At 35.7% G+C, this 14173-nt stretch overlaps 1 protein-coding gene across 1 annotated transcript; it reads left to right on the top strand.

The window, feature by feature from the left end:
- The first annotated feature begins 11089 nt into the window (after nucleotides 1-11089).
- LOC137728347 (uncharacterized) lies at nucleotides 11090-12534 on the top strand. Its single transcript, XM_068467159.1, has 2 exons — nucleotides 11090-12191; nucleotides 12497-12534. Exons 1-2 carry the CDS (start codon nucleotides 11090-11092, stop codon nucleotides 12532-12534), a joined length of 1140 nt encoding a protein of 379 aa, XP_068323260.1.
- Nucleotides 12535-14173: the final 1639 nt, after the last annotated feature.

Here is a 14173-nt window from a genome sequence, read left to right as displayed (position 1 = left end):
ATGCTTAATTAATTGGATCATGAGAGTCTTGTATAAGGTTGGTATTGTGACTCATAACTTTATTGAATAACTTGTACATGTTTCTTGCTTTATTAGGAGTATTGTAAGACATGAATTAATAGAGAGAATTGTGATCCCCAAATCCCAACCTCATTAGATCAATGTTGAAAAATATTTGAAGTTCGAACCTCTTATGATTTGTGATGAAAAAGTTGAAAGACCCTATGTCACTAAGGTCACTTATCTTATACATTATGCCTTGTTTGTTGTTTAGGGCTGGATTGAATTGATTAACTCACTAAACACAATACATGTTGACGTAATAGATGTATGTTGACATTCAAATACTGCCCAAATTGACAATACAAGATGAATTCATTTTAATCCCATCAAAGTAGAGTGATAAGCTTTCTTCGCGATCACAAACACCAAACAAGTCCTTAGTATGGAGAATAGAAGGGGATCCACCCCAACAACAACCATATATTCTTAAAAAGGAGACGATGATAGGTGACGTTTGCAATCTTATGCCATTCATTTTTCTCTCATAAACCTTGGCCAAGAACGTCGAAGTAAAAATTGAACAATAAAGGGTAATCCCGTCATCCCAACAGAAATTCAGAGTGCCGTGCTCAAGAGATAACGCAACAGTGCGAGGGGCAAAGGGGTAAATCAGTAATAAGGGAGAGCGAAGGGCGGACAAAGATGGGGTTAGAAAATTACTGTTAGTGTTGGGTTGGTTGGCTGGCAGCTAGCGATGGCCACCGACGAAACGGTCATTTTGGTTTTGGCCGGGGGGGGGGGGGGGGGGGGGTGTGGGGGGTGGGGGAGAGGGGCGGGGGGCTGGGGGTGGGAGGGACGGCCTGCCAAATGAGAACGTAGACAATGTCAATTCCAACTTGTAACTAGTTATTATTGCAATAAATTTTATATTGTAATAAGTTATTTTTCTTGGTTTTGTCTTAAGGAAACACGTTTCAACATAGTTAAAATTATCAATGACTATGAAGATATGAAAAAAAATAAAATTTGGTGCTCAAGGAATCCTATTTAGAAAATAAAACATTCATTAAGGATAAATAAGTCAATAAATAATGATTTATAACTAGAACTCCATTAAGCAATAACCTCCTTAAAATTATAAAATTAGTTTGGTCCGAACGGTATAATTTTTTTACTGTATTTTATGCCTAATTATTGCCGTAATGTGTAATCAATGTGTTTAATCAAACCAACATATTGTTGAATACGACTGGGTCCTCTCTTGAACTTTGTAGCGATCATCAACATTATTAAAGGAGGAAGGACTTACATGAAACATGAGCGTTAAAGTGGTACTATCTCGAATTAATTATGAGACAATTTTTAGAAAAAAAAAATAAAACACATCACGACAAGTGATAGATTTGGAACACCATCTCATGTAATCTCTAAAAGTGACATTATGAGATAATTCGGGGAAGAGTTGATAAATGTATTTGGCGTATTACAATTTCTTCCCATAATAATGCTCTTGGAGTCGGAGAACCTTAGTTACTAACGTCCCTCCTAAATTGCATTAATTTATCCTAAAGATTTCATTTCAATTGGAATTTAGTTATTCACCATGTACGAGGATCCCCGCTAAGCATCCATGGCTGAATGGTTAAAGCGCCCAACTCATAATTGGCGAATTCGTAGGTTCAATTCCTACTAGATGCACGCCAATGGGACCCTCCAATAAGTCTATTGGAATTGGCTCTGTATCAATGGAATACTAAAGAAGAATTTATACAGCATGTATGAGGACACCAACACGATATTTTGTGTCATGAATAGAGATGCGTAAATTTTATTTTCAAATTTCTTTATTTTATTAGTACGGAATGCCATATAGTGGTATACTCGTATTATGTAAGTTGTAATTTGATTTAGCATGTACTTGACTTCCTTTTTAAGGCATTTTTAGAAGGTCAAAATGAAGCATTTGGGCCCAACTTACCTAGTTGTCCTTTATTACTTCTTTGAAGTATTTCATCAAACATCGTGCTCCAATATTAACATGCTCATTAATAACTTTATATTTGAGTATGTGCAATTGCATAGACCAACTCTATGGTGACTCCGTTAGTGATTCCGACCAACTTCCACTAAATAACCAACAATGGACTCGATTGCACATGTTAGTCAACTACTTATTAGTCTTAAATTAAAAGGATTAAGATAAAAATTAGGCCAAACTACACTAATTCAAATGTTGCCAACAATGTACTAAAAAAATATGAATGAGGATCCTCTTCAGATCCTTTTTGTGAGGATCCCGATGATCCTCAAATCGTATCTGTTCATAGAACAATCTCATATTAAATGCACATGCATCAGTTTCATAAAATCTTTATAAACACAAAACTAGTTCTGCCCATACAGAACACTTCCGTAAAACCCAATTAATCCCAAATAATCCAATCGTCTCATTGACATCCATACAGTCAGAATTATTAATGTATCCGTTAGCACCTTCATCTATCGTGGCCCGATCTTCTCCGTCTATCACCACGAGTCATGCTCATTCTTTATTTATTTAGGACCATTTGATGATCATTTGATTATTAGTGAAAATTGAAAACGGCAGTCAAATGGAGGCGTGAATGCAAGATGCTAGCGGAATGATCAGCTGGACAGAGGCTGGGGTTGCTTCCTCCCCACCGTGTCCTTCCTTGTGTGTCGGAGATATAAAGCGAGTGCACCAGAAAAGAACAGGAACTGGGTCCTATTCTATGGCGAAGCATCCGAAGCATAACTGCACACTCACACGATCTTTGTCAAGAGATAGGAGCATTCGATGGAACCAGTGAACGTAAATGCTTTCAATTTTCAATTTTTAAAAATTGAAAACTGAAAAAAATAAAAATAAAAAAGTGAAAACTAAACTGAAAGTAAATAACAACCAACCAAAAAGTTAAAAACAAAATGGTTAAATGACCCTTATTAATTGAAAACTAAAAACTGAAATTAGTTACGAAACAACCAAAAACTCAAAACGAAATAGTTAAATGCCCTTATTGTTAATCAATTTTTTTTTGGTCAAACGATAGATTTTGTTAGATTAGATGTTATATTAACCACCAACGGGATTCGAACCTACGTAGTTATGCAAGGGTTGAACTCATTTTCACCATAGTAAAGGACCACTTGCCTTATTGTTAATCACTTTGATTTCTCCCTTAATTGTATGAGTTGACCTTGCTAGTTGACCTTTCTTAGTCACATTTCTCTGTATAAGCATTGGCTTTAGTCATACGTTTGGCTATTTGCATTTGAAACGTCTTTCTGAAATCATGGGAAAGTTGAATTTTGTTTTCTCTAGACAAAGTCACAATCTATAGCAATGGACCATTATATCGAAACTGATGTTACAGAAAGATTAATATACACAGTGCAAGAAAACAGGGCTTCAATGACGATGGCAAAGCGTCACTGAATACTACAAATTCGTCACATAATAGTATATGTGATGAATTTCAGTCGTCACAAGGCTTGTCACCTATGTGACGTCACCAATAGTATATGTGACGAATTTGTGATTCGCCACCTATTCTTAGTATACCTGGCGCCCGATTCCTCACATATTTTCAAGCCCAAATGCCAATCTTGACTCAATTTATGACGTTATAAGCGTCACAAATCCTAAAATTATTGATGAATAGGTATATCGTCACATGCTCCTTTAAATTGTTTATATTATATTTTAATCCATTTATTCTTTACCATTTTATCATTTTAGTAATTAAACTAGCATTTCAGCTTAATGTAATTCTGTAAATGGCAAGTACATACTATGAAACTCAATGAAAAAAAATTCTTATAATTCAAATATGGGTAGTTTTTACATTAACATGTCCACAGTAACCTACAATACATCCCAATTGTAGCTTGAAAAAGATAATATCATAACTAAAAATATTGAATTGGAGTTGTCTGCTACAAAATATGTAGCATCAATAATAGGCAACATAGAAGAACCTAGCCTTTTGAATAGGTTCAATCTTTAAAGCTCTAGCTGCATCACCACTTTTCATTTTGTAATCCATTCCAGTAGACATATCAAGAACTGTTTCACTCAAACAAAACAGTTAGGTAACCCAAATGTTGTTTAAAAAAGTGTTGATACACAAGATATATCCCTTCTACAGTACACTTGACCAAAAGGTATACATATTAACACCTATTTAAGTTATTAAACCACTTTACCAATATATATTTGTAATAGCACTTGAAAATACCCTGATTGACCTGCAAAAGAAAGAAATGGATTCACCCAAGTTATTTGCTGGCCAAGCTAGTTGGACCTTTTTTTTCCATATTAGTGGACCTAACTGAACACAAAGAGACCATTCCTGAAAAATAGTGAGACCCAAATATTCAAATCCCAAATGACGACTAATTTATATATAAAGCAAAGCAAGTATACATATATATATATATATATGTATATGTATATACGGGACAAAAAGGACTGGACAAAATAAGAACACATACATATTATATATGAAAGAAAAGCAACTACCAGTTCAACCCCGTTATACTTATGTGGTCCTTCCAAATATAATATTCTCTCACGTCAAAGCTGTAACTTTGTCATGCGTGTTTTAGGTAATAGAGAGACTTTTCAGTATGATCGGAACAGGAGATGATACACCACATGTAACTATACAAATTGTGAGATATGTGTATTGTTAAAATTTTTTATCACTTATATAAAAACACGTGATGTAACACTCGTATTCCAATCACAATAAAAAATTTCTTTTGGTAATAGATGGTGACGGAGCTAACAACATTTTTTTGCAGACCAAGATATGAAGCTTGAGTACCACTTTGGCTAGCTGTTTTTTGGCTATCTACTTTGATCTAGCCATCTTGGCTAGTTGTTTTTGGCTACCTACTCTCATTGAGACGCTTTGAGTCACTTTTGGTTAAGTATATTGCCATATATATACCAGTAGACATAGTTGACGATAGACAGATAGAGCATACACACAAATATGCTTTTGTGATTAGCTGATTCTGGCTTTTCAAATTCCAACTAACACAACCTTGTCTCCATTGGCACTGGCGATCCATATACGTATGGATTAAATAGTGATCTAAAAGAAAACCAAATATAAAGCACAAGTTCCATCATTAGTAGATACCGATCAATTCTTGACTCTCGTATGAGTGATACAAGTATTACACAAGCTACATGAGGAGATAAGCATCCATGATGCGTAGTATGACAAGGTAGAACAACATAAAGATAAACATTACAGTTGAGAGCATTATATCCTAATAGCTGATAATTCCACAATAGTCCTAATCTTAATCAACAATCGATTATGTTTTAAATTTCTAATTTTGTCAGATGTTCTTAAGTTAATACTACACAGAGCACTTACTGCTCTGGGTTCCAATAGAACCTCACATAATAAAATCACTCTCCAGAAAACATAAATGATAGCTCTAACAACTTAAAACAATTATGTTTGTTTTCATCCTGCATGAAAAACATAAGCATTCTACAAAATAATTTCATCCTACAAGAAAAATAGAAGCATTCCAGAAAAATAATTTCATCCTACAATTCACAGTAAAAAGAAAAATACGGAAAAGTAAAAAGTAAATAGAAAACTTGATTAAAAATCCTCCATATATAATAATAAATCTAGTTAAAAATCCTCAATCATAGAATTAAATAGCCAGGCACAAATACATATAGATCTAGAAAAATCAAAACCAAAATTTACCCAAATTAGAGGCTGCAGAGTGCGGATGTGCATGCAGAGGGCCGCTGGAGGCAAGTACCTGCAAATTCAAAACCAAATTTAGAAAAAAAATGATAGAAAAAATTTGAAAAGAAACATCAATCTTATCATATTGGGTTGAAAATATGAAGGTGATCATACGCTATTAACATTCATCCAGAAAGTTCTGTACTTCCCATGTCCATCTGCTCATTGTTTTTTTTGGTTGCCACTAGCAGTGACAAAAATTGAAGGCAATGAAATAGTAGCAAATTAAAATTAAAGCTTCACATTTTGTGGATCTGGTTAAAACTGTACAGTTTCACCCATTATTCATTGATTTTTGAAAGAGAAAGGAAATTGATAACTGGGTGTCTAAGCTTGGCAACCAAATAATGGATTGAAGAATAAAATCCAAAAGACAATTAAAGAAATGTAGGGAAACAAATAAGTACCTTGTTGTTGACTGAAGAACTTGATAGGAAACCGAATCTCTCTTTCCCCAATTTGCGTCCTATTATGTCACAGAGAGAAGAGAGTTAGAGAACGAGCAGCAGATGATACTGAGAAAGTGGCTGAGAAAGGAAGACAAAAGAAAGTGGTTGTCGCCGTCGCTGGCAACCACCAATGGTTAGTCCTCGGAGTTGGGGTGAGAGAGTAAGCAAAGAGGAGCTGAAGACGGCCGGAATGGGTGAGAACGGAGAACTGAGTGAAATGGGTTTTACACTCTGGGGTTTTGATATTATTTCTTCGGTATATTTTTATATTTTATTTTAATACTATATGTGAAGAATGGCACAACGTGGCCTTCTTTTTTGTTATGTGATGAATTTTAAAGTTTCGTCACATATTAATATTTCATTCGGCGGTAAAATTTCCTGCCCAATAGTTTGTGGCAAATTCAAAAGTTTATGTGACGCAAAGTATTTTGGTGTCTAGTGAAAATTATTATGTGACCGTTTCCAAAAAAACGTCACTTATTGTACCCAAATATGATAAATTTTTGCGCGCCACAAAAAATTTCGTCACCTAATCCATGTTTTCTTGTAGTGATATAGAGTTCTACAAGAATTACAGATCATTGGAGGCGTATCCTATTTGAAACGGGACTGAGCAGCAGTCTGCAGATGTGTTTTAGACAAGGAAGAGGCAACAGACATTCGTTGGACGACCTGAGTTTATCAGCGTGGACGTGGACTTAGAAAAAAAGCACATAACCTGAGTTTAACAACCTGGACGTGGACTTAGAATAAAAGCACAAGACCAAATACTTTGAAATTATTATGAAAGACACAGCCTAACCATCCTAATCTGGATTAAATGAAGAATTCAAAGAAAAGTATGAACTCAAAGTAGTATGGGAAGATGAACGATCGAAGTTTTCTTTAGCGAGCAAAAATAAGGGTTTGTGGTGCATGTGTAGATACAAGTTGTCTTTTCGTACACTTGAAAATTTAAACAAAGTAAATTTAAATAGCGAGGTGAACTTAGATGAGAGGTGGTGTTGAACTCTTTTTGAACTCAACACCTAATTAAGAAAGCTATTGCCTGTGAACAAGTAAGATCATGAAAGTCATCATCGAGTTTTCTAATTGCATGGTATACTAAAGTAAGATATATAATCTAGCCCATGCACCCCTGTTCATTTTTAAATCCTAGCTCCGTTGCTTTCAACACCTCATTCTCGTACTGGTATAGAAGTAATATTACTAGACTGATAATTAAAAAGCTTGGCACTTTAGGAGTCAATCTTCAAGATATTTTGTGATTGTGATCGATTTCTGGAACTTCGTGTTTATTATTTGAATCATTCATATTATAAGTCACTTTATAAAGATCAGTTTTGCAAAAAATTAATTAAAAATATGTCGTTTAGTAATTCAACATTAGTAAATAGATAGACGGTTTATAATTCTTTTACTGATACCAACCATTTGTCTTTATATAGTTTGATGGCCAAATGATCTCATATTGTTTATAATTTTTTAGAGTGGTAATCTTTATGTAGTGATTCACAATATAAACAATTTCGATCATAAATATGAAGTTCTATGAATTGACTACGAGGTGTCTTAGGGAGGAGTTCTTCGATCAATCTTTAAGGAGCCAAGTATTTTTCTTGATAATTTGCTTGCCTAAGAACATTGATGATCGTAAGGTCTGAACTATATTTGAGTTTGAATCATGGAGCAAGCAGTTGTCCCATATATTAATAAGTTAGTGGGTCTCCTCGCCTAGGAGGATACTTGTATATGGCACTGGTTCATTGTTCCGACAGCCTCCCATGCCAATAACACAAAAATATGTGAAAAACATTAACAAATGTTCTTGTATTATTGATACAAGACGCCACATGGAGGAGTACCAAAAAAAAAAAAAACTAGCACATGTCCTTACATTGCACGGGACCCCACGTAACAATGTATCCGATCCATACAGGTCCTTTAAATCATTCAAGAAGGAACCCAATCATCAACCTCCACATTATGTAATCTTTAAAATATGGTCTTCCTAACAATTTTCATTGACTTGATGTTAGAAGGTTAATTTTACTTGATCCTCTTTAATTTTTGATTAATTACTCTCTCTATTGACTTCTTATTGAGAGGTTAATATCAACTTGAAAAAAAACATTTAGATCCTCAAAAATTTATTTAGCTCACAACTTCTACTCTTGTAAATACTATCCATTTATTTTTTATTTTTATTTTTTAAATTTATGTGAGGCCTATCCTCACATAAAATTCTGACTTCGCCAATGTTTTGATTGATTTGCGGAACTTTGTGTTTATTATCGGAACTATTCATATTATAAGTCACTCTGTAAAGCTCAGTTATGCAAAAAATCAATTAAAATTATATCGTTTAGTCATTCAACAATAGTACATAGATAGACAGTTCATGATACTTTTAATGATATTGACCATTTGTTTTTATGTAGTTCGATGACCAAATAATCTCATATTTTTTTCAAATTTTTAGAAAGATTATCTTTACACAATGATATATACTATAAATGATTTTGATTATAAGCATAAAGATTTATAAATTGGCTACAAGGTGTCTTGTGGAGGAGTCCTTCCTCAATCCTTAAGCAGCCAAGTCATTTTCTTGATAATTTTGCTTGCCTAAAAACATTAATGATCGTAAGGTTTTACTACATGAACTATATTTGAGTTTGAATCATGGAGCAAACAGGTTGTCCCATATATTAATTAGTTAGTGGGTCTCGTCGCCTAAGAGGATACTTGTATATATATGGCATTGATTGATTTGTATATGGCATTGGTTTGTTGTTATCATGGTGTTCCCTGCTAATAACATAAAAATATGTGAAAAAAAACTAACACATGTTCTTGTACTATTGGTATAGGACGTTGCGTGGAAGAGTATTTGTGACGTATACATCCTTCTCCTTGCTTGGTCAGTATAGTGTGAAAAAAAAAAACTAACACTATTGCATGAGATCCTATGTAACGATGTCTCCGTTCCATACAAGTCATTCTTTAATGCTTTAAAGAAGAAATATAATCATCAACCGCTACATCATGTAATCTCCAAATATAGTTTATAAACATGGTCTCCCTACCATTTTTCATTGAGTTGATATTGGAGTTTAATTTCTCTTAATCCTCCTTAATTTTTGATTAATTACTCTCTATATCGACTTGATATTGGAAGGTTAATTCAACATGAAAACAAACATGTAGCGCTAAAATATTTATTTAGCTCACAACTTCTACTCTCTTATAACTATTTATTTTATTTTTTTAACATTTATGTGAGGCATATTCTCAAGTAAAATTCTGGCTCTGCCACGGTTTGTGACTAATTTGCAGAACTTTGTGCGTGTTTATTATCAAAATCATTCATATTATAAGTCACTATAATAGTAAACCTGAAAGTAATAATTTGAAGCAAGAAAGGTATATTATGTTTTCTAGGCTTCTAGCCTTCAAAACTTAGTTTTAATTTATTATTATTAAATTATAATATTGGTTAAAGTTATGAATTTATTTAACATTATTTAGCTCTTGTTTTCATTTACTAAGTGGAATATGACAATTAAAAATCATAAAATAGTTCAAAAGATTAATATTTTTAAGCTTAAAAACCAAAACTCTCCCTATGTTATAGCCTAGGAAGAGCCTTGTCCTTGGCCCGGTGGTGGAGGTTCCAATCAATGAATCAAAGATCATGTCATTACTCCAGGATGTCTTCCTCCACATCAACCCACGCTTCCACTCCGTCGTGGTACTCTCTCTCTCACTCAATTTTGTTCATATGCTTTTATTTGAGATGTTGAAATTTAAACATCTCGATTATCAAACTTTTTTATTTTTATTATTATTATTATTATTATTATTAATAATGGAAGCTGAAATGAAACTTTTTCAAGCGCAAGACGTATGAATAAAAATCTAAAATAAGGACCGAGAGTCTTTACATAAAATAATTAGTCACATTAAATTAAAAGTCTATTTGAAACTGGTTATCTCAAAGACACTTTCTAACATATGTGTAAATGCTTTTATTAGAAATGTGTAGTGGAATTTTTATTATAATTTTTAAGTGCTTTGAAATTCATTTTGTCAAAAATAGTTATAATTGCTTTTGAATGTTAGAAAGCATTTTTTTTCCCATCATGGTATGATTATAGTTAGGAAACTAATTAAATATTAATTTGAAAAATCCTCCGCAGGTTGACATTGACGGAGAGAAACAATGGAAGAAGGTTGAAGTGAAGTTCACAGATCATGTTCACGTCCCTATTTTTCTCTCTGGAGTGTTGTCACCTGAGTCTTACGACCTTTTCATATGCTCTCAGCCCGAGCCCGAGGCTCATTTTTTGATAATTATATATATATTAATAAGTAATTAATTATCATATTTTAAAACTCAATTCTAAGGTTGAGCTCATATTTGTTTTTTTATGGTCTATCACTTCAATTACTTTTTAATAAGGATAAAGTCTTATAAAGTGAGAGATCCTTTTAGGGATGATCAATGTGGGATAATAAAATGTCTAGTAAAAAATTCCTAATAGCTGGATCTTATGATGGGTACGATATCTGTTAAAGATTGCAAGAATCAAGAATGAAGATTTGATTATATAGCAGCTGTATAGGAAAGTATCATTGTAATATTTAGTTTCTGTTCTTGTAAGTTAGGTTATTCTTACCTATTTTAGCATGCACTCATGTATATAAGTGTGCGTTGTAAACCTATTACGTTTAATCAATATAGAAAACCTAATTGGTTTTTCTACATGGTACCGGAGCCCTAATCTTGGGACCAAAGAAAGTAACAAACCCTAGCCGCCTATCATGGCAGAGAACGATGACAAACTCAAGCCCTCTGGTTCAATGGAGGGAACCACGTTTGACGTTAATCATTCTTATTACCTACATCATTCCGATCAGCCGGGAATGGTGCTCGTTTCTCAGCCGCTCACTCCAGACAACTACAACACTTGGAGCAGGGCGATGATCGGTGCATTGAAAGCCAAAAACAAACTTAGTTTTGTTGATGGAACCTTCAAGAAACCAGAACAAAAGGTTGCTGCAGCAGACTTGCATCAGTGGGATCGATGTAACAGCCTGGTTAAAACATGGTTGGTAAATTCAATATCACTAGAACTTCAATCAAGCGTCATTTATTATGACCTTGCATACCAAGTTTGGGAGGACTTGAAAGAACGGTTTTCTCAAACAAACAATATGCAGTTATACCATATTGAAAGTTCAATTCATGATTGTGTCCAAGGAGCTATAACCGTAAGTTCCTACTTCACCAAACTCAAGGCATTGTGGGACGAGAGAGATGTTGCGATTAGCCTACCCGATTGCGACTACAACACTTTGCAACATGTGTTGGCATTCCAGCAAAATCAAAAGGCAATTAAATTTCTTATGGGACTCAATGAAACATTCAGTGCAGTCAAGGATCAAATTCTGTTGATGGATCCACTTCCTCCCGTCAACAAAGTATACTCCCTTGTACTGCGACATGAGAAGCAGCACAACACCACCACAGGCAAAACGCCAGTTCAGGAAGCTGCTGCCTTTGCTGCAAGAGGACCAGATTCTAGCAAGAAGGGTGCTGATATGAAATGTACTCGTTGCAACAAAGATAATCACACCTCTGAAGATTGTCGTGCCCATTTAAAGTGTGATTATTGTGGATGGAAGGGTCATACGATAGATTATTGTCGAAAGCTTAAAAGAACAGATCCGGAGCAACAAAGAAGTCATTCTAAACAGCAGCGACCGAGAGGAAATAACGTTTCAAGCAATCTTGAAAGGCAAGATTTGGGAAATTCTTTCCCTTTTACACCTGACCAATGCAAGCAGATCTTGACCATGCTCAATGGCAATCAAGCCAAGGCAAACAACGTTGGTAAAGTTTCCTCTCTCAATGATCTCTCAGGTAAAGCTTTTTCTTCTCATGATCAGAAGTCATCATGGATCTTGGATAGCGGTGCCACAGACCACATAATTTCCTCACACACTTTGCTGACCTCTTTTGTGCCTGTTAAGAATAAAACCGTAAAACTACCAGATGGTTCTTATGCTACTGTGACACATATAGGAACCATGCAGTTTTCCCCAGATTTTATCGTACATGATGTCCTTTGTGTCCCCACGTTCCAACTCAACCTCATCTCTATCAGTAAACTTGCCTATCAGTCCTCGTGCATCACCATTTTTCTAAGTTACTTTTGTGTGATTCAGGACCTTCGTTCGGGGAAGATGATTGGGACGGGGACTGAACGAGAAGGCTTATATTTCTTGGATGCCACCAACGGGAGACCCACCTTGTCCACTTGTCATGCTGTTACGAAAGCTTCATCCCAACTCTGGCATCAACGCCTAGGGCATCTCTCTGACAAAGCCCTTCATCATACTTCACTTCCTAAAAATATTATTGGTTCTTTTGTTTCGAATAATTGTCTTGTGTGTCCTCTAGCCAAACAAACAAGATCTCAGTTTTCATTAAGTTCAATTTCAACTAGTAAGCTTTTTGAACTATTACATATGGATATTTGGGGGGGGTTTCGTGTTGCTTCACTCACTGGAGCACATTATTTCCTCACAATTGTTGATGACTACACTCGTTCCACTTGGATTTACTTAATGAAACACAAATCTGACACACGACATTATTTGACAAGTTTTATCAATCTCGTTGAAAACCAGTTTTCTCACAAAGTGAAGATCATTAGGAGTGACAATGGTCCCGAATTTACTCTTGCTGCCTTCTACTCAACCAAGGGTATTATCCATCAAACCACTTGTGTTGCCACTCCACAACAAAATGGAATGGCTGAACGTAAACATCGTCACCTCCTCAACGTTGCCCGGGCCTTACTTATTCAAGCAAACTTACCTACCAATTTCTGGGGAGAAGCCATACTCACTGCAGCTTATCTCATCAATCGTACGCCCACCATCATCTTGAATGGTAAAACACCTCACGACCTTTTGTTCCATAAACCACCTAAATACTCCCATTTGAAAGTTTTTGGCTGTTTATGTTTTGCATCCATGCACCCATCTCATCCGTCCAAATTTGATGCAAGGTCTACCCCATGCATATTTCTTGGTTACCCCTATGGCAAGAAAGGGTACAAAGTCTATGATCTTAACACACGTCAAATTTTTGTCTCTCGTGATGTAGTTTTTCGTGAATATACCTTTCCCTTTACTCATTCTTCCGCACTACACTCTGATACCAACCCTTCACCAACCTTACCCTATCTCTTTCCCATGGATGATCTCTCTTTTGATCCACCCAGTCCCACACATCCCCCTCCCCTCGTCAACGACACTTCTTCTCCCAGCGACAACATTCCCGACCCTCTTGTACCCACACCTGCTACCATACCTCCACCTCCAAACCTCATTCCTTCTCCAGCTGACATCCCACCCAACCTACCACCCCAACGTTCGTCTTCTCGCATCACTCGACCACCTTCTTACCTTCAACAATTTCATGTTGGTGTCTCGCTGCCTTCTCGTCCTCACCAATCATCGGCCTCTATCGTTGGCTCACATACAGGTAGTACTTCTCACCCTCTTTCTCACTCTTTAACTTATGATCGCATGTCCCCCACTCATTGTGCCTTCACCACATCCCTTTCCCTTGTCAAAGAGCCCCACACTTACCTGCAGGCTATCCAAGATCCTAAATGGTGCCAAGCCATACGCGATGAAGTTACTGCTCTTGAAGCCAACCACACCTAGACCCTCCAACCTCTTCCACCTGGGAAGAAACCCATTGGCTGCAAATGGGTCTACAAAGTCAAACTCAATCCCGATGGCTCAGTGGAACGCTACAAAGCACGCTTGGTTGCCAAAGGGTATACACAGGTCGAAGGCCTCGATTACACCGAGACATTTGCTCCTGTT

Source organism: Pyrus communis, chromosome 3 (assembly GCF_963583255.1).
Source record: "Pyrus communis chromosome 3, drPyrComm1.1, whole genome shotgun sequence".
Taxonomy (NCBI): Eukaryota; Viridiplantae; Streptophyta; class Magnoliopsida; order Rosales; family Rosaceae; genus Pyrus; species Pyrus communis.
This window is presented reverse-complemented; position numbering and strand designations above follow the sequence as displayed.

Bases quoted from the DNA above. Each gene is read 5' to 3' on its own strand.
- LOC137728347 (XM_068467159.1), top strand. From the start codon at position 11,090: ATGGCAGAGAACGATGACAAACTCAAGCCCTCTGGTTCAATGGAGGGA. The intron at 12,192-12,496 runs GTAAAGCTTTTT...TGTGTGATTCAG, and splicing joins CTCTCTCAATGATCTCTCAG to GACCTTCGTTCGGGGAAGAT.